Raw genomic sequence first — 26,274 nt, forward strand, 5'->3', positions numbered from 1 at the left:
GTAGGCATTCAATATATACAGTTGACCCTTGAACAAAATGGGTTTGAACTGTGCAGGTCCACTTATACATGGTCTATTTTTTTTTTTTTTTAAGATTTTTATTGGGGAATTGGGGGGATGGGAACAGTGCTGGGGAATTGGGGGAAGGGGAACAGACAAGTTGCTGTCGTTTTGTTCTTCAATCTAGTTGTGGAGGATGTTGCTTCACTGGCCCAAGTTGGCACCATCATTGCACTCTTCTCTGGCGAGGCAGATCAGTCGCCGGCTTCTGGATGGCCGCTCACTGCGGCTGCTGGCCGCTCACGCTGGCTGCTGGCCACACACGGTAGCCCATGGCAACCCACTGCCACAGGGGCTGCAGCCTACGCCGGCGCAGGCGACTCACCGCAGCCCAGCTCTAGGTTGAGCTGTAGTTCAGCATCTTAGCTGTGGAGGGCAGTGTCACTGGCCTTCATATGTGGGATCTGAACTGGGGCCCTCTGACGTCCCAAGCCAGTTCTTAACCATCGCGCCACTCGGCCGGCCCACAGACTATTTTTTTTTTTTTTAAGATTTTTATTGGGGAATTGGGGGGATGGGAACAGTGCTGGGGAATTGGGGGAAGGAGAACAGACAAGTTGCTGTCGTTTTGTTCTTCAATCTAGTTGTGGAGGATGTTGCTTCACTGGCCCAAGTTGGCACCATCATTGTGCTCTTCCTGGGCGAGGCAGATCAGTCGCCGGCTTCTGGATGGCCGCTCACGGCGGCTGCTGGCCGCTCACGCTGGCTGCTGGCCACATCCGGTAGCCCATGGCAACCCACTGCCACAGGGACTGCAGCCCACGCCGTCGCAGGCGACTCACCGCAGCCCAGCTCTAGGTTGAGCTGTAGTTCAGCATCTTAGCTGTAGAGGGCAGTGTCACTGGCCCTCATATGTGGGATCCGAACCGGGGCCCTCTGGCATCCCAAGCGAGTTCTTAACCATCGCGCCACTCGGCCGGCCCACAGACTATTTTTTTAATGAATACAGTTGGTCCTTTCTATCCACAGGTTTCGCATCTGCAGATTCAACCAATGGTGGATTGAAGACAGTATTTTTGCATTCCCAATCAGTTTCCCAACCGCTGATCGATTTTCAATCCACAGTTGGTTGAATCCACATATGTGAAGGGCTGAATGTGGAGTCAGAAGTTATATGTGGATTTTCAGTTGCATGGGGATTGGTGCCCCTAACCTCCACGTTGTTCAAGAGTCAACTGTATATAATGAATAAATTAATGGACTCAACAGTTTTTAATAAAAGAGTGCTGACAAGAGAATAGAAAAAACTGTCTTCAGAATTTCTTTATAAGCCTGTACTTTCGTAGACTGAAAATTCTCAGATCATTCACTATTAAGTAATTAGAACTCAGAATTAAACACATTTTAACTACTTCTCTCATTACTGATACTTAACAACTGGGTACAAACAGATTTTCCCATTAAACTAATGGAATCAAAGCATCAGTAAGTCACTCAATATAAAGCAAGAGAACCCAGGAAGATAGGTGCACTGTAGGTTGACAAATGAAGAATTCGTGTTATTTGTCTGAAATGACCAGTATGAATTAGCTTACCTTGCAGGAAAAGTCTGTAGCTGGTTGTTTGCTAGATGCAAGATTCGCAGGTGCGGATGCCCCACCAGGACGGGCACACACTGATCAGTCAGGAGGTTGTTGGTCAGATAGAGCAGCTGCAGGGCACTCAGGCTCTCCTCCCCTGCGCAAGCAGATGGCAAAGACTCCAGACTATTTGCGGATGCATTCAAGTATCTGAGACTGACAGAATACATACAAGTCATCATTTCCTTCATGGTTATTTGTAGCCTTCTTATGTAGAAACTACTATGCCATCTTGGTAGGGAAAACTGCCATTCCATGGTCCCAATTCTACAAATTACAAAAGTAACTTCCTCCAGGTAGTTTTCTCTGAAGTGATTCTAAACAAGCAAAGTTCCTTTTACTCAACTCATGCAAGCCAAAGAGAGAGGAAAGAATACAGGCTTGGTTGTAGTCCCAGGCTTTTGTAGTGGCCTGATTCTACCCTAGCTTCATTATTTAGTGTCCCCCAAAAGAATGCTGTTGAGTATCATGGTTCACAAACATCTCAACTGTAAAGACACCCTCCACAAAAATTTTTGTCTGACTTCAACAGCATCATATTTATTCAGCCCAACCCATTATAATACCCTAATAATGGACATATAGGCTGTTTCTGTATTTGCCATTATAGGCATTGTAATAAACACCTCTGTGTCCTTATCCAATTATTTGTTTAGGCTACATTCCCAGAAGCAGAATTTGTGGGGTCAAAGGATACACATAACTTTAAGATTTACATATATATATGTCTCCAAACTGAGCTCCAGAAAAGCTATATCAAATTATACGTATTAATAGATATATGTATGTATGTGTGTGTGTGTGTGTGTGTGTGTGTGTGTGTATATATATATATATATATATATATATATATATATATATATAATTTAATTATACACAAGAAGGATATAAGAATGCCAAAGGTGCGGTCACACCTTTGTCAACACTGAGTATCATAATTCATTTTAATCTCTGCCAATCTAACTAACATGCCATGATTTTAAAAATTTTCTTAGCATGGTGTCTGATATATACAGAGAACATGCTCAATAAAAAGCAGCTACTATTATTAGACACGTTGTGCGTTCTTACGTCTTCTCCATTTTGTGTGATCTACATCCCTAGTTAGCTTTTAAGCTATTGAGGGTACTGTGTGTCTGTGTCTTTGTATGTCCCAGAAGTGCTGTGTGAAGAGTTAGTATTAAGTAAGTATCACGGACAGTTTGCTACAGTTGCTAAGTAACTTACTTTCTACAGATTCTAAGGTTGTAATTTTATTCAAACTGTCATTAGAATTAAATGCAGTGTTATGCATTACTAACAAATACCTGTTAATTAACAAATGTTACTGCATTAAGACTCCATATAATCTTTCCAAAAAAAAAAAATCTCCTTCAAATATTTTTTACAATTTCCAAAGATTTTATTTTTAGGAAAGTCCAACCAGGTGTATTATATGTTAAGAGAGTATACGCTGACAAAGAACAAGACACACTGGTGTGCTAAATGCTTTTGTATGTCTTCTGTAGCCTTATGTTAAATCACTACTGCTTATCTCTGTTTTTTTCCATTTCTAAACTGAAGACAACATTGCCTTATCCATATTGCAGAAGAGAAGTAGTTTAAAATGAAAACTAGTTTTCTTTTTATGGTGATGTATCTATGAGATAAACCTGATTTCGGGTATTAAAATATGAAGACATTATCAATCTATTGATAATTTAAATGAGAAAGCAAAGAACACCTTTTGAAACAATGTTACCTTTAAATGCAGTTTTCAAAGTAGGTAGTAAAAAAGTGCTGCAAATAGAGAATGAGGGGGCCGGCCGAGTGGCTCAGTTGGTTAAGAGCGCGCTCAAGAGTTTGAGCTCTGAGCAACAGTGGTTCGATGCCCGGCCCGAGCTGAGCTGCCTCTAAGCTACCAATAGGTAGCAGGATGGCTCAGCTTAAAAAAAAAAAAAGAGAGAATGAAACTTAATGATAGCTTGGTAAAGCTAGAAGCAGAAACTAAAATAACTTTAGTGGTATGTCCTTTTCTCCTAAAAGCTGAAAATTGCAAAGGAAGCTGTATCATAATGCTGTAATTGCTCTTGAAAGGTCATAATTGAATTCGTTTTCTGAAAGTCTGAACCGTCCCCAACTGTTTGAAATTGTTTACAACACTAAAACTTAAGTATTTGATGGTTATTTCAACTTTGAGTTAAAGATTACTGCTTCATAAAACAGTGTCATATTTTATTTCACAGATTTTGCAAATAAGTCTCCACCCATAGCTGGATTATGAGGTAAACACTATAAATATAGTTCCAAAGGTCACCCCAATGACAAGTCAGTGCAGTTTGTTTAGCCAATGATTCTGCTCTTCTAAATAAAATGTATGGTACTTACTTTAAGGCCTTGGAGAAGAGGGTATCTGGCAGCCTGGTAAGTAGGTTATGCTGAATATCCAACACCTCAAGAGGGATGTGCTCCACCAGCACTGGAAGGTTTTGCACATGATTGTGTCCCACCATCAGTTTTCTAAGACTCAAGCTACTAAGGATTCTGGGGGGGGGGGGGGGGGGGGAATGACACACACAGTACAAAGAAACAAATAAAAAACTTACTTAAATCTTTATTTCTGAGTCTGCCCTTGGCTATTTAAGTGAAATCAGTAAATGAACTGAAACACACTCTTCTAGACAGTATGATCATGGTCAAGTGCCTGAGCCAAGAAAGCAGCTACAGCCATATGTTTACCCACCACCCACCAGAAAGTCATTAAGGTCATTCTGGGAGAAGGCGAATTAATGAAAGCAAATAGCACAGAACAAATCTAAACAACGACAATAAAACAAAAATAAAACACAATTAAAAAAACCAATTCCTAGAATAAATCAATTCAGATTTTAAGTCTAGACAGCACCAAAAATTCAGTGAATCTATTAATATAATTGACTATAATAAATTAATAACAAAACTCATTATAACAAAACTACTATTTATTCAGTGCTAAAAATGTGCTAGGCAATTTAACTATGAAATTCAGAAGAGATAATGACTTTGAGATTTGCCAAAGATCTCATATTGAATGTAATAAATGGCACAGTCAGGATATGAACTAAGTTCCGACTCCAAAGATAGGGATCATACCTACTGGGCTACAAAGCTTCTAGTTTAATTTTAAAGATGCCACTAGGTCATAACCACAGATTTTACACCTCAGTGCTTTTGAATATACCATTTACATCTCTCTTTCTCCCTCCACATACAGATATCCCACAATCTTTAAAGGTCAACTCAAATAATGCATTCTCCATGAAGCATTCTCTGATTATTCAAAGTTCTGAATTTCTAAAATATTTTATTCACACAGTATAGTGATGAAGAGTGAAGACTTTGGAGTAAGAATGACTACATTCAAGTGTCAGCTCCTATCACTTCCTGGTTAAGGGCGACCTTGGTCAAGTTACCTAGCCATTCCAAGCTTTAGTTTTCCTCATCTGTAAGATGAGGATAACAGTACCTATATAATTAGGCTGTCAAAGGATTAAATAAGATAATAAAAGCGAAGGTCTCAGAACATTGTCCAGCTCATAATAAGTTACCTTATAAAAATTATCTACTACTATAGTATCTTATCACCAACCTATGCCAGCAACTCTTGTTACATTTTATCAGTTATCTGTGCATTAGTCCCCTCAGCTATCTCCTTACTAAGTTCCTTGGAGTCGAGACTATGCATTCACCATTACGTGTTCCTCACAGCACTTCACACTGCCCTGCACTCAGCAGTTACTCAGCATTTACTGAACAAATGAATGAAAGTACCTATGAAAGGCCACCCCAATTTAGGAAAATAATTAAATACATGCATACAAACATATATATTAATGCATACATACATAAATAATAACACATTAACACACACTTACCTCATAGGAACCTCTGTCAGAAGATTATAGCTCACATCTAATATTTCTAGCTTCTTTGCTTCACAGGCCCAGTCAGGGACATATTCCAGCAGGTTTCTGTAGAAAATAATGAAAAGTCATCATTTAAAATGATGAGTGGAACTCATTTCACTCTCTGTAATACATCTGTTAACTGGTCTCTGAGCCCCTTCATGGCAGCAGCACTAACCCCAAGGCATTCTTGGTATACTACCTGGAATACAGTAGGTGCTCAAAGAATGTTGTTGATAGAAAAGGTAGACAGAGATAGGTACAGACATGTATAATAATGGATCAATTATGCTATATGCTCAAAGAAGATACATAGGCTTTCAGGAGTACGAAAGCACACATGTGGTGGGATGATTGAGGGAGAGATGAGGACTTAATGGAAGCAGTGGCATTTTAAACAAACCTTCAAAGGTGAGTAGGATTTCCACAAGTAATGACTGCGGGAGAAGAAAAACAAATTCTGGGGAAAATGAACAGAAAGAATAAAAGTAAGGAAGTAGGGATAAAAGATAACTAGTGGCGCGGGGAGCTTCAATCATTTAGAATGAGCTCAAATATTTAGTAGAGCACTGGGTAGACACTTAGTAAAAGGAATTTTATTTGCAGTTACTTAGCTTCTCTAGGTCTCAAAGTATCTACTGATTGATTGACTGATATGATGAGGTCGAATGAAACAAGTGCTGTGAAAGAAATGCAGATACTGCTCTGATGGCTTAGTGAAGGAAGCACTTTGCCTGAAATGGATCAAGGCAAACTCCCTAAGAAATAACATCTGGGTTAGATTTGAAAAATGTTGTACAATGACTTGAGTTAAGGGGAACACTCCAAGAAAGAGGTGACAACATGAGGTAGAGCAGAGGCAAGAAAAGAAATGGCATGATATATGTGAAAATAATAAGCAGCTTGGTGATGCTGGAGCAACAAATATGGATCAGAAAGTGGTAAGAAACATACCTGGAGAGACCTAAATCATGTCTAGACTTTATCCTGCAGGTATAGGGGGGATCACTGAAGGGTTTGTAAGCAGTAGGCAGACTGTCAGTTTTGCACTTTAAATAGTTCACTCTGTGGATACATGAAGGTCTGGTTGAGGTGGTTATATTAGTAAAAGGAAGAATAATCAGGAAGCTATTACAGAATTCCAGACAAGAAATGATATGGGACTAAATGAGTGGCAATGCACATGGAGGAGAGGGGAGGGACTCCAGAAAGATATAGGAGGCAAAAACCAAAACTACTTGTAGATGGATTAGACATGGGAGTAGAGCAGAGAGAAGAATAAAAAATGACTTCCAGGTTTCTAGCCTAGATGACCAGGGAGAAAATCAGATCTAGAGAAAGGACTGATAAGCTCCAAATGAGGTAGGAAATTGTGAATTTATAGTGGTGTCCATCTGGATATAATTGTCTTGTGCTAATGCCAAAAAGTTGAAGTAGTCACAAGACATCAAGTTAAAATGAGGTGGAGGGGTGGATAATGAGCTTAATTTTGCACATATTTAAGGCACTTGGAAAAGTGCAGGTCTAAACGTCTTAGTATGAAACTGGACACTTGGGTCTGAGGCTGAAAGAAGGGTCTGGGCTGACGATCTGGGTGACCCTGACATTGAAGTGTAGCTGAAATCACTGGAACAAATGAGATCACATCAAATGAGACGTACAGTGGGCCAAGGACAGACCTTGGAATAAGCAACTTTTACAGAGCTAGCTGAAAGAGACAGAAGGAATGGTCAAAGTCACGTGAAAAAAGATAGTATGAACCAGCTGAGGAAATAGCATGTTTGAAAGAAAGACACCATTAACAAATGGTATCAATATAGAAAAGTTCCGTAAGAGAAGGTCTAAAGCAAGTTGTGGTAGGATAAGCAAATGGGAACTGAGAAAACTGAGCTAACAAATGTAAATAATTCTCGAGAAACTTGGACAGAAAGAAGATGAGGATTAGATAGCAGCTAGAGGAGTTGCAAGATAAAGGGAACTTTTTTTGTTTGTTAAAACCAAAGGGACATGATTGTGTGTCCAGACTGAGAAAAAGGAAGACACTGAACACACACGATGGGAGGACGAGGGTGACAAATGGAGCAGCGGGAGTGGAGTGGACAGGATCAAAGGAACAGATGGCTGGACTGGCCCTGAACAGAGGAAAGAAGTTGAGAATGGATACGAATTTACATTAATTTAAGCAAAGTGGTAGGAAGCTGAGGGACATCACCCAAGATGGCTTCTATTTTCTCAGTCAAGTTGGAAACTAAGCTCTAGAGTGGAGGAGATGAGGGACAGTGCAGTTGAGGGGAGCTGAGCAATTTGGAACAGATGCCCAGGACACTGCAAGGAGCTGACAAGAGAAAAGACCAAGAAGCTCCAGGTAAGCGTGGAAAGTATGCATTTATAGTGGTGTCCATATGATTTTCTTCAGCAAGGAACAAACTCAGCGGAGAAGTTTGTATTGATCCATGCTGGGGTTTTACTAGGAAGATACGAGGTGTGGTCAAAATATACGGTGAATGCCTAAATTAAAAAAAAATTTATTACAGTTAAAGACACATTGCCATTAATCCCCCTCCCTTTGAACACACTTATCCCATTGTTCTTCCACTTTCTGAAGCAGTTCTGAAGTCCTCTTTCGTAAGTGTCTTTAGTTGCACTGTCGTGGGTGCCTTGATGTCCTGAATCGATTCAAAATGTTTACCTTTCATGGTCATTTTGACTTTGGGGGAACAGCCAGAAGTCACGTGGTGCCAGATCTGGTGAATAAGGTGGATGAGGAAACACTGTAATGTTTTTATTTGACAGAAAATGCTGTACCAGAAGTGATGTGTGACATGGAGCCTTTTCGTTGCGATCACAATATACAGTGAATGCTGCTGCCAAGTACCATCCAATGGAAAGGCAGGGATCTTTACTATGCGAAGCGGCGCTTCAAATCTTAGTAACAGTGTGTAACAAGTGTCAAATTGTTCAGTGCCATCACTCAGGTGTGAGCTATGGTTGAGAGAAGGTGTGTTTTAAAGAGTGCCATAAATCATCCTCCATTGTGACAATGCTGTGTCACACATTGCTTCTGGTATGGCAATTTCTGTCAAATAAAAACATTACGGTGTGTCCTCATTCAACTTATTCACCAGATCTGGCACCGTGTGACTTCTGGCTCTTCCCCAAAGTCAAAATGATTCAGGACATGGAGGCAGCCACAACAGTGCAACTAAAGACACTCACGATAGAGGACTTCCAGAACTGCTTCAGAAAGTGGCAAAAACAATGAGATAAGTGTGTTTGAAGAGAGGAGGAGTATTCTAGGAGAGGGGGATTAATGGCAATGCATTTTATACTGTAATAAATTCTTTTTTATTTAAACATTCACCATATTGTTTGATCACACCTCATATGATAGAACTGCTTGGAAGGGAATCTAGATCAATAGCTTAATAATAATAATGACAAAAAAGTAACAGCAACAAAAAGAAACCTCACTATCACAGCTAATATCTTGAGACTATTTTATGCCAGGCACTGTGCTACATATTTTGCATTTATTATCTCATTTAAACTTTGCAACAATCCTGACCATATAGGACTCTGCCCACTGCCCTGTGTACCTGTTTCTAGGACTCTATACTCATAGCACTTACAATGCTTCCTGTAACCCCCTTGTTTGTCAAACTCTACACTAGACTGTAAAACTCAACCACTGAATCCTGAATACCTAACATGTTAAAAATGAATGAAGGCAAGAAAGCAACCTCATTTACGTTTATTCTTGACCACCACCAGAAATAAAATCCTAAATATATAATAATCTCTCTCTGAAAATTAGATCAACATGGGTTACAAAGGCATCAAGAGAGTAATAAAAATTTAAAAATAAACCACTATGTAAAAAACCAAGAATTATCTGATTCCAACTGGCAAAAAGGAAATCACTGCCATGGTTCATTTCATCCTAAAGTGATAGACTTTAAGAAAGAGTAATTCACAGGCACCTTTCTGTTTCAAGAGGACCCTTCCTATACTGTAACTAAACAGTATGGCCAGTAAACTTATTCTTCTACTCATCCTTTTGCCCTTCTCTAGGTTATCCAAATATTCCAATATATTTAGATTTCTTGTACCTCAAAACCACCAAATTATCCACATGCATCTCTTAAATATTAAAAATCAAACAAGCACCACACTCACCTGGAAAGTTCTAGAGAAGTGAGAAAACTGGGTACTGGATAGACATTCACTGCTGTCAGCCCTAATAAAAAAACACATAGGTGTTAGTGACATTCTCTAAAGAAGAAAGTGACACAGTAAACAAGGGAAAAGTGGCTTAGTGAAATCATCAGAGAGAAGACTGATGGCATCTACTGAGATGAACTAAAGATAAAAACCACTAGGTAACTCACGTTAACTGCTTGGTCCCAATTAAAAAACCAATACAACAATCGAAGGATCCTCGTGTATTGCACTGGATTCACACTAGATCAGGCAGTTGTTAAATGTTAACAGTAGCTACTTACTTTTTTAAAAAATTAGTAACTGCATTTTTACTGGCAATACTTTAACTTTTAATTAAAGTAAAACATAAATATAGAAAAGGGCAACAATTTTAAGTGTACAGATCAACGAATTTTTACAAACAGAACACTGTTGTAACCAGTGCCCAGACCAAGAACAGAACATTACTAGCTCCCCAGAAGCTTCCTCTCATCTACCCTTCAGTAACTGCCCCACGAGGACAATACCGTCCTGACTCCCTATACTTCTGACTACTTTTGCTTACTTACAGAAATATACACATACAGTATGTAAAGTTTTTGATCTGGCTTCGCTCACTCCACATTGTACTTGTGGGATTTGTTCATATTATCACACAGGGTTGTAGTTCATTCATTCTCACAGCTACAAAAAACTTTTTATGTGAATATACCATGATCTAGTTATCCATTTTAGAGTTAGGGCATTTAAGACTTTTCCATTTGGGGTTACTATGAATATTGCATCTTTCTATGAACATTTTCATTCATGTCTTTTGTGGCCTAATATGCATTTATGTTGAATATCAGTTTGGGAAAGGAACTGAGGAGTATAAGAGGTGCATCTGTTCAGCTTTAGTAGATGCTACTGAACAGTTTCCAAAGTGGCTGTATCAATTTACACTCCCAAAGCTGACACTGGTATTTTCAGTCTTTTTCATTCTAGTTATTCTGGTAGGTATATAATGGTGTCACAGTGGGGCTTCAATTTGCACATCCCTGATGACTAGTGAAGTTGACTGCCTTTTCCTATATTCACTGATCATTTGGATAACTTCTTTTATGAAACTGAGATCTTTACTTTTGAGGCATCAAAACTGCAAGCGTTGATGTGAATTCTTCCAGGTTGTTGAATTTAAGGATTCTGTAAACAGAGTAGTTAACTTAAAACAAGCCCCATTTAGCTCAGTACTGTGATAGAATCTTGGTTACTAAGGACGGCATGTATGTCAACGAGGTCTTTTCTAATAGGGCCAGTCATTCAGATTCTTTTAAACACATTAAAAATAGAGAATGGGCCTGATAATAAATATTTCCATGGCAGAAAACCTACTACCATCTCACAATATCTATATAAACACAAGTCAACACTCATCAGCTTTGACACTACTCTGACCTAAGCAGTTAATCTAAGCTACAAATGAAGCTTCTGTAACATGATTAAAGGAAATCACAAGAGCAGTCCCTATCTTTTATCCTAATAATGTATTTGAGATACAAAAAATAAAGAGACTAAAATATGAACACTCTTTCACCCATCGTCTAGCTTTTAACAAATCTTCACATTCTGCCTTATGTGTATACTTCAGACTTTTTAAAATTAGAATTAAAACTCTGCACATACCAAGAGGTAAACATCATCCTGAATATGATTTTTACTGTTCTCATGGATTCTTTCATAGTGTTATGGCATACTTATAGCTAAAACAACATTTTGTGTTTTAAAATGTGATATAACTATAATGGCATACATATAATTATGCGTTCTATTTTTGCTCAAAAATGTTTCTGAAATTTATCCATATTAACACACAAAGCTTCAGTACATTGATTTCCATTTCTGTGTAATAATCTATAAATATATCACAGTTTAGCTTACCCATTTTCCTATTAATAGTCTTTTTTTTTTCACTATAATAAACAATGCTGTAATAAACATTCTTGTACTCATCTCCTTCTATACATGTGAGTGTCTTTGGGAGATATCTCAAGCAGAACTGCTAGAATATGGGCTACATGCATCTTTCGACTTCTCTACCACTGTCATATTGCTCTCCAAGGTGGTTTTACTAACTTACCCTCTTACTGGCAGCGTATAAGATTTGTTGCTTCTCCATATCTTCAATAGCACTTAGCATTCTTTTTATTTGATGAGTATAAAATTGTAATATCTAAATTTGCGTTTCTCTGACAGTGAAATTGAATATCTTTTCCTTCTTTAACCGCAGAAAAAGTAATTATAACCTCTTGATAAAGAAGAGCTCTCCATACACAGAATGGCCTCAACAAATATGAGGCCTTTTACATTGAAAAATATTCCTGGAGCAAATCACTATTGAAATGAGGTGCTTCTCATTCTAGAACTGAGGCAGTACAAGGGTTTAGATTAGAAATTGGCAAAGGGTTAAATATTTAGTAAATATTTGGCACTTAGTGAAGCTCAAAGTGTTTTGCAATGTCTTTTTTATGCATATCTCAACCACTTTAGTATTGACGGCAAATTGAAAAGGTAAAGCTAGGTCTCAATGGACCTCAAACTTCACTTTGCAAAGTGGCTGAGGAACATCACAAATGCCATTGTTCTTAGAAAGCTCTGATGAGAGCTACGAGAGAAAAAAAACAGGAGGCTGGATAGAGAACTCACTGTTTGAACTGGCGTAGAGATTTCGAAGGGAGAAGCCACTGAGTGTCAGCTCCCTCAGCTGGTTCCGCTCACAATGTAGCTGCTCCAAGCTACATAAGGAGCTAAGATCTAAGTCAGTCAGTTGATTGTCCCGCAAATCCATCTGGGTGATATATTTATTTCCTTCCAGATTTTCAATAACCATGGTTTTCAAATGGTTCATCCTTAATTTTCAGAAATAAGGAAATCATTAGTAATAAATTCTACTAAAGGTACTTACCAAAAGAAAAATAGGAGCGGTATGTTCCCTTTCACTTTCCTATACAACTTAAGACTTTCACTACTTGCCTCATTTTGCAAGGTACTAAGTAAATAATCAGATAGCCGTACCCTGAGTTCTTTGTTTATAAATTGTTAGACAATCCAGATTGGCAAATATAACAAATTATATAAAAAGAAAGGAAAAAAGGGACCACACCCACAAAGTTAGTTAAAAACTTACATCCAAATACCTAATAAAGTTAGGTAGGGATGAAAGACCAGGACAAAGGAACAAGATGAACATAACCTTCTGGGTTAGTGAGTAGCAAAGCAGTCATGGAGTACCATGTCAAGATCGAGAGGAAGCAGGCATACTTCTTCCTACTGTTCTGCCTACTCTCACTAGCATTCACATTACATTAATTAATGAAGAGGAAAATAAGCTGTTTCTATATGGAATAGTTCAAGGGCAAATTACAGAAAATGGCTTCGTGGTTTTTTTCTATATAAGTATACGATTTAATGTACACTGACCTGTTCTCATTTTCCCGTATTTCAATAAATTTTTCTGTAACTGTATCTTTACAAGGGACATCAACGGCTTAGTGTAAATGATAGAACATCTAGTATATGTCTTTTACCAGCTTCCTTTACAAAAGATAGCAACTCAAAAATAAACTCTTATAAAAATTATTAGTAAAACCTTTAACATTTTAATTATAATACAAAGGTTATTAAGAAGAAACCCAATGTTTCAATAGAAAAATGGGCAAGTTTATGGAAAAACTACCAATAAGCACATTAAAAAAAAAAAAAAAAAGCTCAACTTCGCTTCTAAGTAAATAAATTGATTAAAACAGTGAAATACTGGGCCAGCTGAGTGGCGCGTTGGTTAAGAGCTGGCTTGGGACGCCAGAGGGCCCGGGTTTGGATCCCACATACGAGGGCCAGTGACACTGCCCTCTACAGCTAAGATGCTGAACAACAGCTTAACCTGGAGCTGGGCTGCTGTGAATCGCCTGTGACGGCGTAGGCTGCAGTCCCCTGCTGCAGTGGGTTGCCATAAGCTACCATGTGTAGCGAGCAGCCAGGGGCCGCCGTGAGCGGCCATCCAGAGGCGGGCGACTGATCTGCCTCACCCGGGAAGAGCGTAATGATGGTGACAACTTGGGCCAGTGAAGCAACATCCTCCACAACTAGACTGAAGAACAAAATAACAGCAACTTGTCTGTTCCCCTCCCCCAATTCCCCAATAAAATCTTAAAAAAAAAAAAAAAAGTGAAATACTATTTTCTACCTACTATACTGACAATAAGGTAAAACTTCTGCTAAAATCCAACACTGGTAAGGATATGAGGAAATGGGAATTCTCCAAAATGTAGCTGGGAGGGTAAGTCAGGACAACCTTTGTCAAAGGCAATTTGAGGAACCATGTGGTACCCCTACACCTCATTCATAATCTCTCTGCTATTGAGTGAAAGAGGAAGCTTTACTACAGCTCTGACAATATATACTATTTTAAAAGTCTAGTGTTTTACCGAAATCTTTTTCTTTGTTTTGTTTTTTTAAGATTTTTTGGGGGGAATTGAGGGGAGGGGAACAGCATTGGGGAACCAGGGAAGGGGAACAGAGAAGTTGCTGTCATTTTATTCTTCAGTCTAGTTATAGAGGACGTCGCTTCACTGGCCCATGTTGGTATTATCATTGTGCTCTTCCCAGGTGAGGCAGATCGGTCACCGGCCATTGGACGGCTGCTTTCGGTGGCTCACAGCAGCTCACGTCGGCTGCCGGCCGCTCACAGTAGCCCATGGCAGCCCACTGCAGCCCTCCTGCAGCCTACGGCGACCCAGCGACTCACGGCAGCCCAGCTCCAGGTCGAGCTGTTGTTCACCGTCTTAGCTGTAGAGGGCAAGCATCACTGGCCCTCATGTGGGATCCGAACCGCAGCCCTGCTGCTCAGAGCTGGCGCTCCCAAGCAAGCTCTGAACCAGCTGAGCCACTCGGCCAGCCCCCGAAATCTTTATAAAGAGAAAATTTAAAGGTCCATCAAATGTCACTCTAAAGAAAATATGGTAACGAATGAACTCACCTTAAATCTACATGTTTGATATGGCTCATCCTGTTCAGCACCCCTAGGTTTAGGACCTCCAGTCGATTTCCTGCCAGAACCACTTTATCTAACAAAGTGAGTTTCTCATAGACCTCAGGAATTTGACTAAAGTTGTTGAAGGAAATTCCCAGGGAGGAAAGCTGTTGCAAATTTCCCAATTCTTCAGGCAAAGTAGTCAGAAAGTTGCCATCAAGACAGAGAGTTTGAAGACTGTAAGAAAAAAAGAAATCTACTTTACGAAAGGTTTTAATTGGAATGGCTAGAATTAGAATTACGGATTCTAATTTATGTTACTAATTTATAATGAATCCGATAAATGATAAAACATCCTAAGTCTATCTATAAGGACTTATTAATAAGATGGCTTAGACATAATGGACATGGGTGGTCCTGCCAACATCAAAAATAGTCATAGCCTCTGCTGTTGAAACTGAGGGACTAGTCATTGCTGTAGGTAAGTAACTGCTGCTGACCAGAATCATCATAACTACAGGATTTATTTCACTACAAGAGCTCATGGTACTAACTTCACTCCAAATGCCAGACAAGTTCCTTACTCTGCAAGGGAAAAGATGAATCTAGTAAAAGTCAGATACTTACTTCAGTAGATTGCCAATCTGACTTGGCAGGTCATGAAATCCATTACAGGAAAGGTTTAGCTCAGTCAGGGTAGAAATCTCACATAACAATACAGGAAACAACCCAAGTTTATTATGGGACAAGTTCAGGCCCTTTAGCTGAGAGAATCTAAGAAGCAAAGACACAAATTATACTATTGAATGAAAAAGCAATCTGTTTTAAATGTCCATCATAGAATATGTTCCACAAATATTTATTGAGCATTGGCTACATGCCAAACATTGTACATGGCACAGATACTAAGATAACTAACGCTCAGTCCATGCTATCAAGGAAACCAGGTCTAGTGTGATGAGAGTTCTTCTCTTTTACCCTATAAAAGGCAGAAAATCTTGAAGAAAAGCTTATGCTGGTACAATTATTTTGTATCATGTCATAATGAATGATATGCTTGAAATCTTTTCCTTTATTAAATTTCTACATGCAATATACAAAAGCCTTGTACTAATTAATATTCATGGACACAGGAATCACTAACAAATATGCAGATCAAATCCCATTATAAGCAACGTTTTTCATATTTGAAATTATGTTGGCTCAAATATCACTTGAAATGAATGGACCACTTAGAGCTTAACAATATGTATATAACATGGAGTTTTACTGTAATATGATCTGATGTTCATTTTTACTAATTTCTAGTGCTTCTGTTTTGTTCATACAAGTAAAAGTATCTATACTGTCTCGGCCAAAAATAGTATCATAAATTGGATCCATAGGAGTCACTTTAGTAATTCTACTTTAGGAGTATTATATTTTGTTCTCATGCTAGTGCAAGATGGTATGGCTGAGGTGGTGTTCTCCATGATAATAATCTGTGTCACCTGCTGCTAGATTTGAATCCCTGGTACCTCACACTAATGGTCCTCTGTCAAATTTTTAACTGTTGATTTCTAATTGTCCTGACCTTGAGTACTGTACTGATTGTTCCTTTGGCTTGGTGCCTTGACTTCAGAATTCCTAACCCAGTCCTCAAACTCGGTTAATCTTATTTTCATAGCAACTCAGAAGGAAATGCAAAAACCCACTTTCTTAAAGTTATAGCTTGTTTTTATTTTCACATACCAATATTATTAAAATAATTATCTCATTACTATAGTCTTATACTTGAAAAACATTGTAAAACATATCAGATAATTTTCTGAAAATTATTCTAGAAATACGAATTATTAAGGAAGTGTGTAAACTGTCATTTCAACATGTATTATCTTTTTAATCACCATATAATTTGAATGCTTTAATTTCCAATTTCTCTCCTCCCCACAAGAACCCCAGACAATTACTTACACCATATACTTATTCACTTCCATCCATTTTTAAAGGCGGGAGGGGACATGGATGGAGGTTGGGAATGGGGACTATATTCTAACAAAGGAGATGGAAAAATATATGGGTCATAGTCCCATAGGAGTGGAATGGTTCCTTTATTAGAAGAAAAGGGTTTCATAGCTAATAAAAGACTCAAGAGCTCACAGTAGCAGGTACAAAAGAAAGATAAAAGCCCTATTTTTGTCATTTATGCTTGATACTTTTGATTCAGAAACTTCCATAAACTGAGTCTCTTAATTTACTGTGGCAACAGAACATGCATCACTGTCAATAACTTATAGAAAAAGATTATCCAGATCAATGGCAGCTCAATGTTGCCTCCATAACAGAAATTTTGCATCTATTTTCTATTTTATAGAGGAGAAAACGGGAGTGGGAAAATTCTGTAAATAACAAATTTTACTTCCTCTTCAAACTGGTGGGGAAATTTTCAAATATATAGATGATGGTAAGCAGGCTCACTTTCAGTATAAAGGAGTAAGATATTGATTACAATTCAGTTTTAAGACATTAGTCTGGAAACCTGTTCTCCACATACTTATAGAGAGTGTCAAGGCCCCCTGGTCTTTCTAATTGCATGAAGTTGTGTCGCAGGTTGAGGTAGGTGATATCTTGACTGTAGAAGAGATGCTCAGGAACCTCCTCAAGGCTGTAACATGAGAGATCAACAGTACTGATGCGCTGGGACACCACCTGAACGAGGTCAAACATAAGAGTCATCTCAGCTAGTACTGAATGCTCTCACCCAGCAAAGTATGGAATGACATTTACATAAAAAGGCACAGATTTAAAAGATCAGAAGGAAAAAAAGATAACAAGATCCAATTATTCCTTTATAAAAAACCAGCTCATTTTTACTCTCCCTAAAACCACAAGTTTCTAGGAAAACCCAAAGGTATGCTGTAAAATATCTATAAACAAAGGATAAAAAATATAAATCATTAAGATGGAAAACTAACATTTCATGCACGAAATAAAGTTAAGATGATTAAAAATAACTACAAAACTTTGGGAGGCAGTGTGGTATCGAAAGACATGGCCTTCTGTAGCCACGTGGGCTCTGCTACTTACTAGTGCAGTTTCTTCATCTGTTGTGAGGATAAAATTAAATAACCAAGCAAATAGCACCCTGCTTAGCATACAAAAGGTGCTAAAAAAAATATGAACTTCTCAGGGCAGAAGAATGGAATAGCTACTAAAAATTGAAACTAGTTTTATTCCGAAAAGATTTTATTACCACCACAATATTAGTAGAGAAAATTCAATAAAATCAAAACAAGGTTGATAATTCTGTAATAATATACTAATAAAACATGGGTTCGAAAAATGAGTCTTAAAAAAACAAAGTATCACTGGAAAAGTCACTCATGTTTTGATGACAGGTCATTATACTGAAAAAAATCCTTCATGCAACTATTTAGCTTCACAAAGAAAAATGTGTTAAAATTCTATGACGATAGCTAAGAGAACAACAGAATTTGGAAACTGCAATAGAATTTTAGAGCATTTCATTGTTCCAAGATAAAAAAGCAGAAATTATGCTGAAAAGCTAATTACCCTCAGCATACAGGAATAATGGTTTGTGATAGGGAATAATAATGTCCCATCAGTAAGCTCAAATCTGGTCATTCATCAAAGCTGTTCTAAATATATACAGACCAAGAAGCATTAGGCTACCAGTTAGGGAATGGCTCCATCGATCACTGACTACTATGGTCGAAGAAGTCATTAGAATCTCATTTCTTCAAGGCTCTACCCTCCTCATAGAGATAGTATAGAGAGGTAAAGGCACCTGAAAACACTTTTGAAAGCATTTTGTACTATGCAAATATAAATAATAAGGACCTGGTGGAATTCCATGATTTCATTCATTATATACTCAGAAAGGCCTAGAATAAAATGCGTAAGAATTTTAATTTGTTCTTTTGGGGAGTAAGTTTAGTTTCAAAAATACATTTCTAGGGCCGGCCGAGTGGCGAAATGGTTAAGAGTTGGCTTGGAACACCAGAGGGCCCTGGTTCGGATCCCACATATGAGGGCCAGTGACACTGCCCTCCACAGCTAAGATGCTGAACAACAGCTCAACCTGGAGCTGGGCTGCCGTAAGTCTCCGGCGATGGCGTAGGCTGCAGCCCCTGCTGCAGTGGGTTGCCATGGGCTACCGTGTGTGGATGGCAGCCAGCGTGAGCGGCCGCCCAGAAGCAGGCGACTGATGTGCCTCGCCCGGGAAGAGCGCAATGATGGTGCCAACTTGGGCCAGTGAAGCAACGTCCTCCACAACTAGACTGAAGAACAAAAGGACAGCAACTTGTCTGTTCCCCTTTCCCTAAATCCCCAGTGCTGTTCCCATCCCCCCGATTCCCCAATACAAAAATCTTTAAAAAAAACCACATTTCTATTGGGCTTCTACATTCTCATCCCCACATCATGACGTTTGGTAGCTTCTCACCTTGGATGCCTGCCGTTGCCATCTCTGGTACTCAGCCAAAGTCTCAAAGCTGACATGATAGGTCTGAGCCTGGGCTCCAGCTGAGCTGAATGCAAGGGAATACTGCCGTCGCTTAACTTCCTCTATCTAAAGAAGAGGAGAAAAGAAAACCAGAACCAATAAAACATATCCTCGTCAAAAGGCACAGGACAATACTCAATTTTTTAATAGGCAAAGGATTTGAATAAGTATTTCTCCAAAAAAAGATAGAGAAATGCTATAAGCACACAAAATGCCAAAAAGCAAATAAAATGTCATTAGTTATTAGATAAATGCAAATCAAAACCACGAGATACCATGTTACATCCACTAGGACAGTTAAAATAAAAAACACAGATAATTAAGTGTTGGTTAATAAGTATAGCAAGGATGTGAAGACACTGGAACCCTCATACATTGCTGGTGGAAATGTAAAATGGTGCAGCCACTTTGGAAAACAGTCTGGCAGTTCCTCAGAAGATTAAACACAGAGTAACTATGTGACCCAGCAATTCCACTCCAAGATATAGACCCAAGAGAACTGAAAACATATATCCACACAAAAACTTACAGCAGCATTTTTCTTAAGAGCCAAAAAGTGGAAACAACCTAAATGTCCATCAACAGGTAAATGTATAAACAAAATTTGATCTATCCATGCAATAGACTATATTCAGCCATAAATAGGAATAAAATATTGATACACACTACAACACGTATGAACTTTGAAAACATTATGCTAAGTGAAAAAAAGCCAGTAACCAAGAACCATATACTGCACGATTCCATTTATGTGAAATGTCCAGAATCAGCAACTCTATGTAGAGTCAGAAAGGAGATTAGCAGGTGCCTAGGCCTAGGGCTGGGGAAAGAATGGGGAAACGATGGCTAAGGAGTGTGGGGTTTTTTTTTCAGGGTCATGAAAATATTCTAAAATTGATTGTGGTGATGGCTGCACAACTCTGTGAATATACTAAAAGCTAGTGAACTGTACACTTTAAATGGGTAAATTGAATGGAGTATTAATTATATCTTAATAAAGCTGTTTAGAAAAAGCAAAAGGAATACTTGATTTAACAAGTATGTTGAAGGAGTAGGACTCATAGGATATAATCATAAGTAAATTTATTTATTACTCTTTAATCATGAAATAGTTTTGATTTGATAATTAAATATTTGAATGAATGCAATCTACTATTGGGGGTGCTGGGGACACAGCAGGGTAAAAAAAAAAACAAAGCCCCTGCTCTCAATGGCCTTTATATTTGAGAGGAGACTAACACTGTAACACAATAACTGTGACATGATGTAGCATAACATGTTATAATATATAACTAATATAAAGAAAAACAAAGCAGGGTAAGGGCTTGGAGGGGAACAGGGTGGGTGGTGTGAATGACGAATAGGGCAGACAAGGAAGGTAACATGTAAACAAAGACCTTCATGGGGTCAGGCAGCAAGGCAGGGAAACCTCCTAGGGGAGGAAGCTTCCTGGCACAGCAACAGCAAGTACAAGTCCCTGTGATACAAGAATTTGTGCTGTTTCAGGCCAGGAAGAGTTTTTGGAACAGGCCCACGTGATACAAGGCAAAATTTCCACCTCAAAGGTTAGACTACTCCAACCCTTTTCCCCAAAACTCGGCCACACTGGAGGTAGCTGCCTACCTGCAAGGGGTGCCCTGGCCTGCTTTTTGGACTCAGCTCCTCTCTTATTTACTAGGTAGACTAGATGCCATTTTTGACTCCCTCCCGAGTTTAAGTAGAGAGAGAGGAAGGACAGGAAGATATAAACACAAAGGTTCTTACTAGACTAGCAGAGTTGTAAGCTGACTTCACACTCTCTGGGCCTAGCAGATTTTAAAGGGGATTTTAAAGCAGATTTCAGTGGATCCTTCTGAGGGTTCTTGGGATACCCCTCACCCCAATCCAACCAATGACGGCTTCTCACCTACAGATCTCTTCACCTGGCTAATGCATGCTATGCGAGCAACTGACCACTTCTTCCTCAGACCTGAAGGAACCTGGTGGTCCATTTTCAGCCTGTCGTGCAGTGAAATCTGTCTGCCCCTCCAGGTGGCCTTACTGAACAAGTTCTAAGAGAATCCACCCACCCACCCAATGGCTCTCACTCTCTTTCAATTCCATATGAGTCACAAACTAACTAACATGAGTACACAATGATCCCAATGCATGAGCTAGGCTCCGCTCTGTCACCAAAGCTGCTAGGAAGCGCATCTCTTATCCTCAAGGCTTCCTGGTCAGAAAGCAAGACACCAGTCCACTAGGCCCCATTAGTGCAGGAGACCTCTTTCAAGCTCTCTTGAGTCCTGCTGAAACCTCTTTCACCAGGCTTGAGGAAAGAGGCAGAAACCTCCCATTCCCTTTTGGGGTGGTGGTAGGGAATCACAGCACAATAGCAGCCTTCTTCAAAGAAATTCTCCAAATCTAACAACCCAACCTATACAGCTTTGATGAGGATGAAATCTTTTTATAGTTATGGAACCACTTACATCTTTGTTTGACATCTCACTTTGGTATACATAGTTACTGAATCTTAATCTAGCATGACAGCTGGAACTTCTAAGTTATACTCATAAATCATTACGTTTCTGGTGCCAAGCAAAGATTGAATCAAGTGGCAGAAATACAAAATACTTTAAGCAAAAAAGAATCATATTAAAAAGATCCAATAAATTTTATAATATTCATAACTTTCAATTGTGATGCTCACCGACATGACCATTTTGCTTAGTAATAGATCACTGCAATTGAATGAGTCTGTGTCAAAATCAAGGGTGTTATTGAAATGAATAGATAATAGTTTTAGAATAATCTTTCCTTTTAAATATTTATTATTGATTTTGACACAGAAAAACAGAGTCATATAATGTCTAGTACTGAGAAAGGTTTGTAAATCTCCCAATGGAAGTTCATTTTTCAATTTCTCTGAGTAATTATGTTAATTTTTGCATTACATATGTTGAGACTACACTGTAAAATATGTACTTCAGAATTATTAAATATTCATGGTAAAATGTTCCTTTTGTCATTCTGTAGTGAGCTTCTTTATCCCTACTAGTGTTTCTGCATTAGTGTTTTATGGAAGCTAAATTTTATTGAGGTATACTTTACATTAAGTTTGTGGATTTAAAAAAAAAATTCTAAGTACACAATCTGATGAGTTTTTATAAATGAATACAGCTATATTCACCCCCCCATCCCACCCCCGAGTCGTTTTGTAGTCGGTTTCCCTTGTGCCCTTTTATAGTCAATCCTCTCCCCTCCATGCCCTGGCAATAGTGATATTTTCTTTTTTTTTTTTTTAAGATTTTTTTTATTGGGGAATTGGGGGTATGGGAACAGTGCTGGGGAATTGGGGGAAGGGGAAGTTGCTGTCGTTTTGTTCTTCAATCTAGTTGTGGAGGATGTTGCTTCACTGGCCCAAGTTGGCACCATCATTGCGCTCTGCTCTGGCGAGGCAGATCAGTCGCTGGCTTCTGGACGACCGCTCACTGCGGCTACTGGCCGCTCACGCTGGCTGCTGGCTACATACGGTAGCCCATGGCAACCCACTGCCACAGGGACTGCAGCCTACGCCGTCGCCAGCGACTCATGGCAGCCCAGCTCCAGGTTGAGCTGTTGTTCAGCATCTTAGCTGTGGAGGGCAGTGTCACTGGCCCTCACATGTGGGATCCGAACCGGGGCCCTCTGGCATCCCAAGCGAGTTCTTAACCATCGCGCCACTCGGCCAGCCCGCAATAGTGATATTTTCTATCACTACAGTTGTTTTGTCTTTTTTAGATTTTCATATAAATGGAATCATACAATAAAAAGATTTTTGTACTTTGCCTCTTTCACCTAGAATAACGCTTGTGAGATTCATCCTTGTTCTTGTATGTATCAGCAGTTAATTCCTTTTTATTGCTCAATAGTATTCCATGTACAGATATACCAAATCTGTTTATCAATTCATCAGTCAATAAACATTTGGGTTGTTTCCAGTTTGGGGCAATTAGAAATAAAGCTGCTATGAACATTCACTTAAAGTCTTTGTAAAGATTTGTGTTCATTTTTCAATACCTAGGAGAATTGCTGGGTAATATGATAAGCGTATGTTTAACTTTTAAGAAATGAAAAAAAAGGTTTCCAAAGTGACTGCACTCCCACCAATGATGCATGCGTGTTCAGTTGCTCCCCATCTTTGCAGTCTTTGATTTTAGACATTCTAGTGGTGTGTAACTACCTCACTGTAATTTTAATTGCATTTCTCCAATGACTAATGATGTTGAGAATCTTTTCAAGTGTTTATTTGCCATCTGTATATCTTCTTTGGTAAAAGATCTGTTCAAATTTTTAGCTCGGTTTTTTATTAGGTTATTTGTCTTTTTATCACAGTGTTGTAAAAGTTCTTTATATATTCTGGATACAGTCTGTTGTTGTAATATAAACTTTCATGTAAATGTTTCGTATGATGTTAATATAACCATATCAATTTTCTTTTGGTTGCTATTTGACTAGTATAATTTTTCCATCACTTCACATTCAACCTTCTATGTTTTAGGTGTGTCTGCTATAAACAATAAGTAGTAAGATTTAAATAACAATATGACTAAAAAAACCCAATAAATAACAATCTAATAATCACAATTATTGTGATTACTGATATATTTGGATTTATTTCTATCACTATAATTTGTGATAATTTACCATGCTAATTATTTTACTCCTTTTTTATAACTCTTTTCCTGCCTTCTTTTAGCATTACAGAATATATTCTCCCTCTACTTTCAGTGTTTAGCCTTAATGTTTTTTAATTCATACTTGACAATTTTTCTAATAATGTTAAAAGTTATTTGGTGTTTCTATCCTCTTATCCCCAGAATGTATTACACTTTATTTATCGAATATGCCAACACATCTTTAATATTGTTTACGGTAGTTTGAGCTCTAGTAGTTTAAAATTTATAATTAAAATATTAAAAAATTTTAAACTCTCTACAATCAATATTAAATTTACCACCATATTTTATCAATGTCTCTACTCACTGTTTCTTATATCTCATACTTTCTCTTTCAACTTACTTTCCTTTGTTCTCTTTTTTTCTTTTACTTTTTCTTTTTGGCAGGGAGTTGTTTTTTTGGAAATACATCCTTCAGTAGTTCTTTCAGTGAGACTATGTCAGCTCATCAGTCTTTGTCTGAAAATGTTTTATTTTTGCCTTGACTCTTGTAAGATAACTCAGCTGGCTATAAAACATATGTTGACATTTATTTTCTTTCAGCAATTTTGTAAAGAGTCTTTTAGTACATATTGTTGATGAAAAAAAAGACTTGTCAATTCTTTGTAGGTAATCTTTTTCTCCCTGGAAATTTTTATGATTTGCTCCTTGTCCTTCATGTTTTGCAATGTATCTAAGTGTAGATACATTTTTACTTATCCTACTTAACAGCCGGTGTACTTTCAATCTGAACACTCATGTTTGTCTTTACTTCTAGAAAAAATGTCAACCATTATTTCTGCAGATATTGCTTCTCTGTTCTCCTCTACTCTCTTCTCTGAAACTCCTATTAATGTACACCAGCACCTCCCTTAAGGGCTCTTCTCTGTTTTTTATCTGTAAAATTCTTCAGTATATCAGTTAATTATATTCAGCTGTAAAACAGTGGCTTAAAAAAATAGAGTGAGTCCATAACTGGTACAGCAGCTCCATAATCCCACCAGGGACCCAAGTGCCTTCTATTTTCCAGATGACCACACTTAGCATATGCTTGCTGTTCCCAATCATCACATGACTATTCCACCTCCAATACTGAGGGACTATGTTCCGTAAGGGAAGAAAAAGTAGGGCAAAGGGTCAAGCCATCCATGTCTGTCCATTTTAAAGGGGCTTTCCCAAACGTCCCACCTGGAAACTTTTGTTTATATCTACTAGCCACCACTAGCTGCAAAGGGGGTGGGGGAAATACAGTTTTTAATCTTGGTCATACTGCCACCCTGAACAAAATTCTCTTCTATTAGTGAGGGAAGAGAGAGAATAGAGAAGAATTACCTGAATGGAAGGTTCATTTTTTCTTTTTTTCTTGCCCTGTCTCCGCTTCCTCCCCATCAACCCCTCAACTTTGCCCTCACTCACTTTTTTCCTTTTGGAGAAATTTTACCTACTTTCTTCATTGTGTCCTTCAGCCCCCAAGACCAGAACCAGGTCTCATATTGGTAGTGGTGGACTCCTGCCTCACGGCTGATACTGGAGTTAATACACATTCATTCATTAAGCCAGGTCCTCCATCATGAGCAAAGCACTTTTAGACCCAAATACTGAAAGGCTGCCACAACCTTTCAGACACAGAGTCCAGCAGGCCCCCAGATTCAGACCTACTCACCACTTAAAATTTCTATTCTATATTCCTAAGCTCAACTATGTCCTTTTATATATTTATCTTCTTAATATATATATATACATATATATACATACATATATATGTATGTATATATATATATATGTGTGTGTGTGTGTGTGTATATATTATCTATATTGCTATATTGTGTGTCTGGATCAGACTGGATGTCTCAAAACATGAATTCATAGTCATTTTGTCTGGAGGTTCTCTTAAATTCAGACTGTTTTATGATATTTAAGATTCAAAATAAATAAAAGTTATATATGGCTTCATATAAATATTAACAAATCCATTTCCAGTCATCTGTCATTCTGTCTGACTGACTGAACTTCTTTCCTATGATGGGGAATTCTCTAGTACAGTTGCAAGAAATGGCACACCTCCACGGCTGCTGGATAGAGGCTTAGGACCACTCCAGGCTCTGAATGTTAGTCTAATGGGGGAAAAGAAGAAACTGGAAAGAATCTATATTGGTGATGGATAATGGCAGCCACTTCTAGTTTCCAAAAGCAGCTTCTAGTGTTAGCATCCTCTGTCTACTCTTGGTGTTACCAGTGACAGCATCCAGTGGAGACAGGAGTATCTTCAAAAAAAGGTTTCTGCAGTAGAATTGGGGCATGGATATCCTTTGGCCTTCCCAGAGAA

General features: G+C 38.4%; 1 protein-coding gene across 3 annotated transcripts in view; it reads right to left on the minus strand.

The window, feature by feature from the left end:
- Nucleotides 1–26,274, minus strand: part of PHLPP2 (PH domain and leucine rich repeat protein phosphatase 2) — a 75,023-nt gene that overhangs the window by 10,619 nt on the left and 38,130 nt on the right. For all 3 annotated transcript variants that reach the window (XM_019654225.1, XM_019654233.1, XM_019654244.1), the window contains 9 exons: nt 19,213–19,338; nt 17,302–17,456; nt 15,396–15,542; nt 14,775–15,005; nt 12,446–12,648; nt 9,740–9,800; nt 5,534–5,629; nt 4,008–4,163; nt 1,596–1,796 (listed from right to left, as the gene is read on the minus strand). In XM_019654225.1, coding sequence (XP_019509770.1) covers nt 1,596–1,796; nt 4,008–4,163; nt 5,534–5,629; nt 9,740–9,800; nt 12,446–12,648; nt 14,775–15,005; nt 15,396–15,542; nt 17,302–17,456; nt 19,213–19,338 — 1,376 coding nt within the window. The remainder of the gene's footprint in view (nt 1–1,595; nt 1,797–4,007; nt 4,164–5,533; nt 5,630–9,739; nt 9,801–12,445; nt 12,649–14,774; nt 15,006–15,395; nt 15,543–17,301; nt 17,457–19,212; nt 19,339–26,274) is intronic.

Source organism: Hipposideros armiger, unplaced genomic scaffold, assembly GCF_001890085.2.
Source record: "Hipposideros armiger isolate ML-2016 unplaced genomic scaffold, ASM189008v1 scaffold_9, whole genome shotgun sequence".
NCBI lineage: Eukaryota > Metazoa > Chordata > Mammalia > Chiroptera > Hipposideridae > Hipposideros > Hipposideros armiger.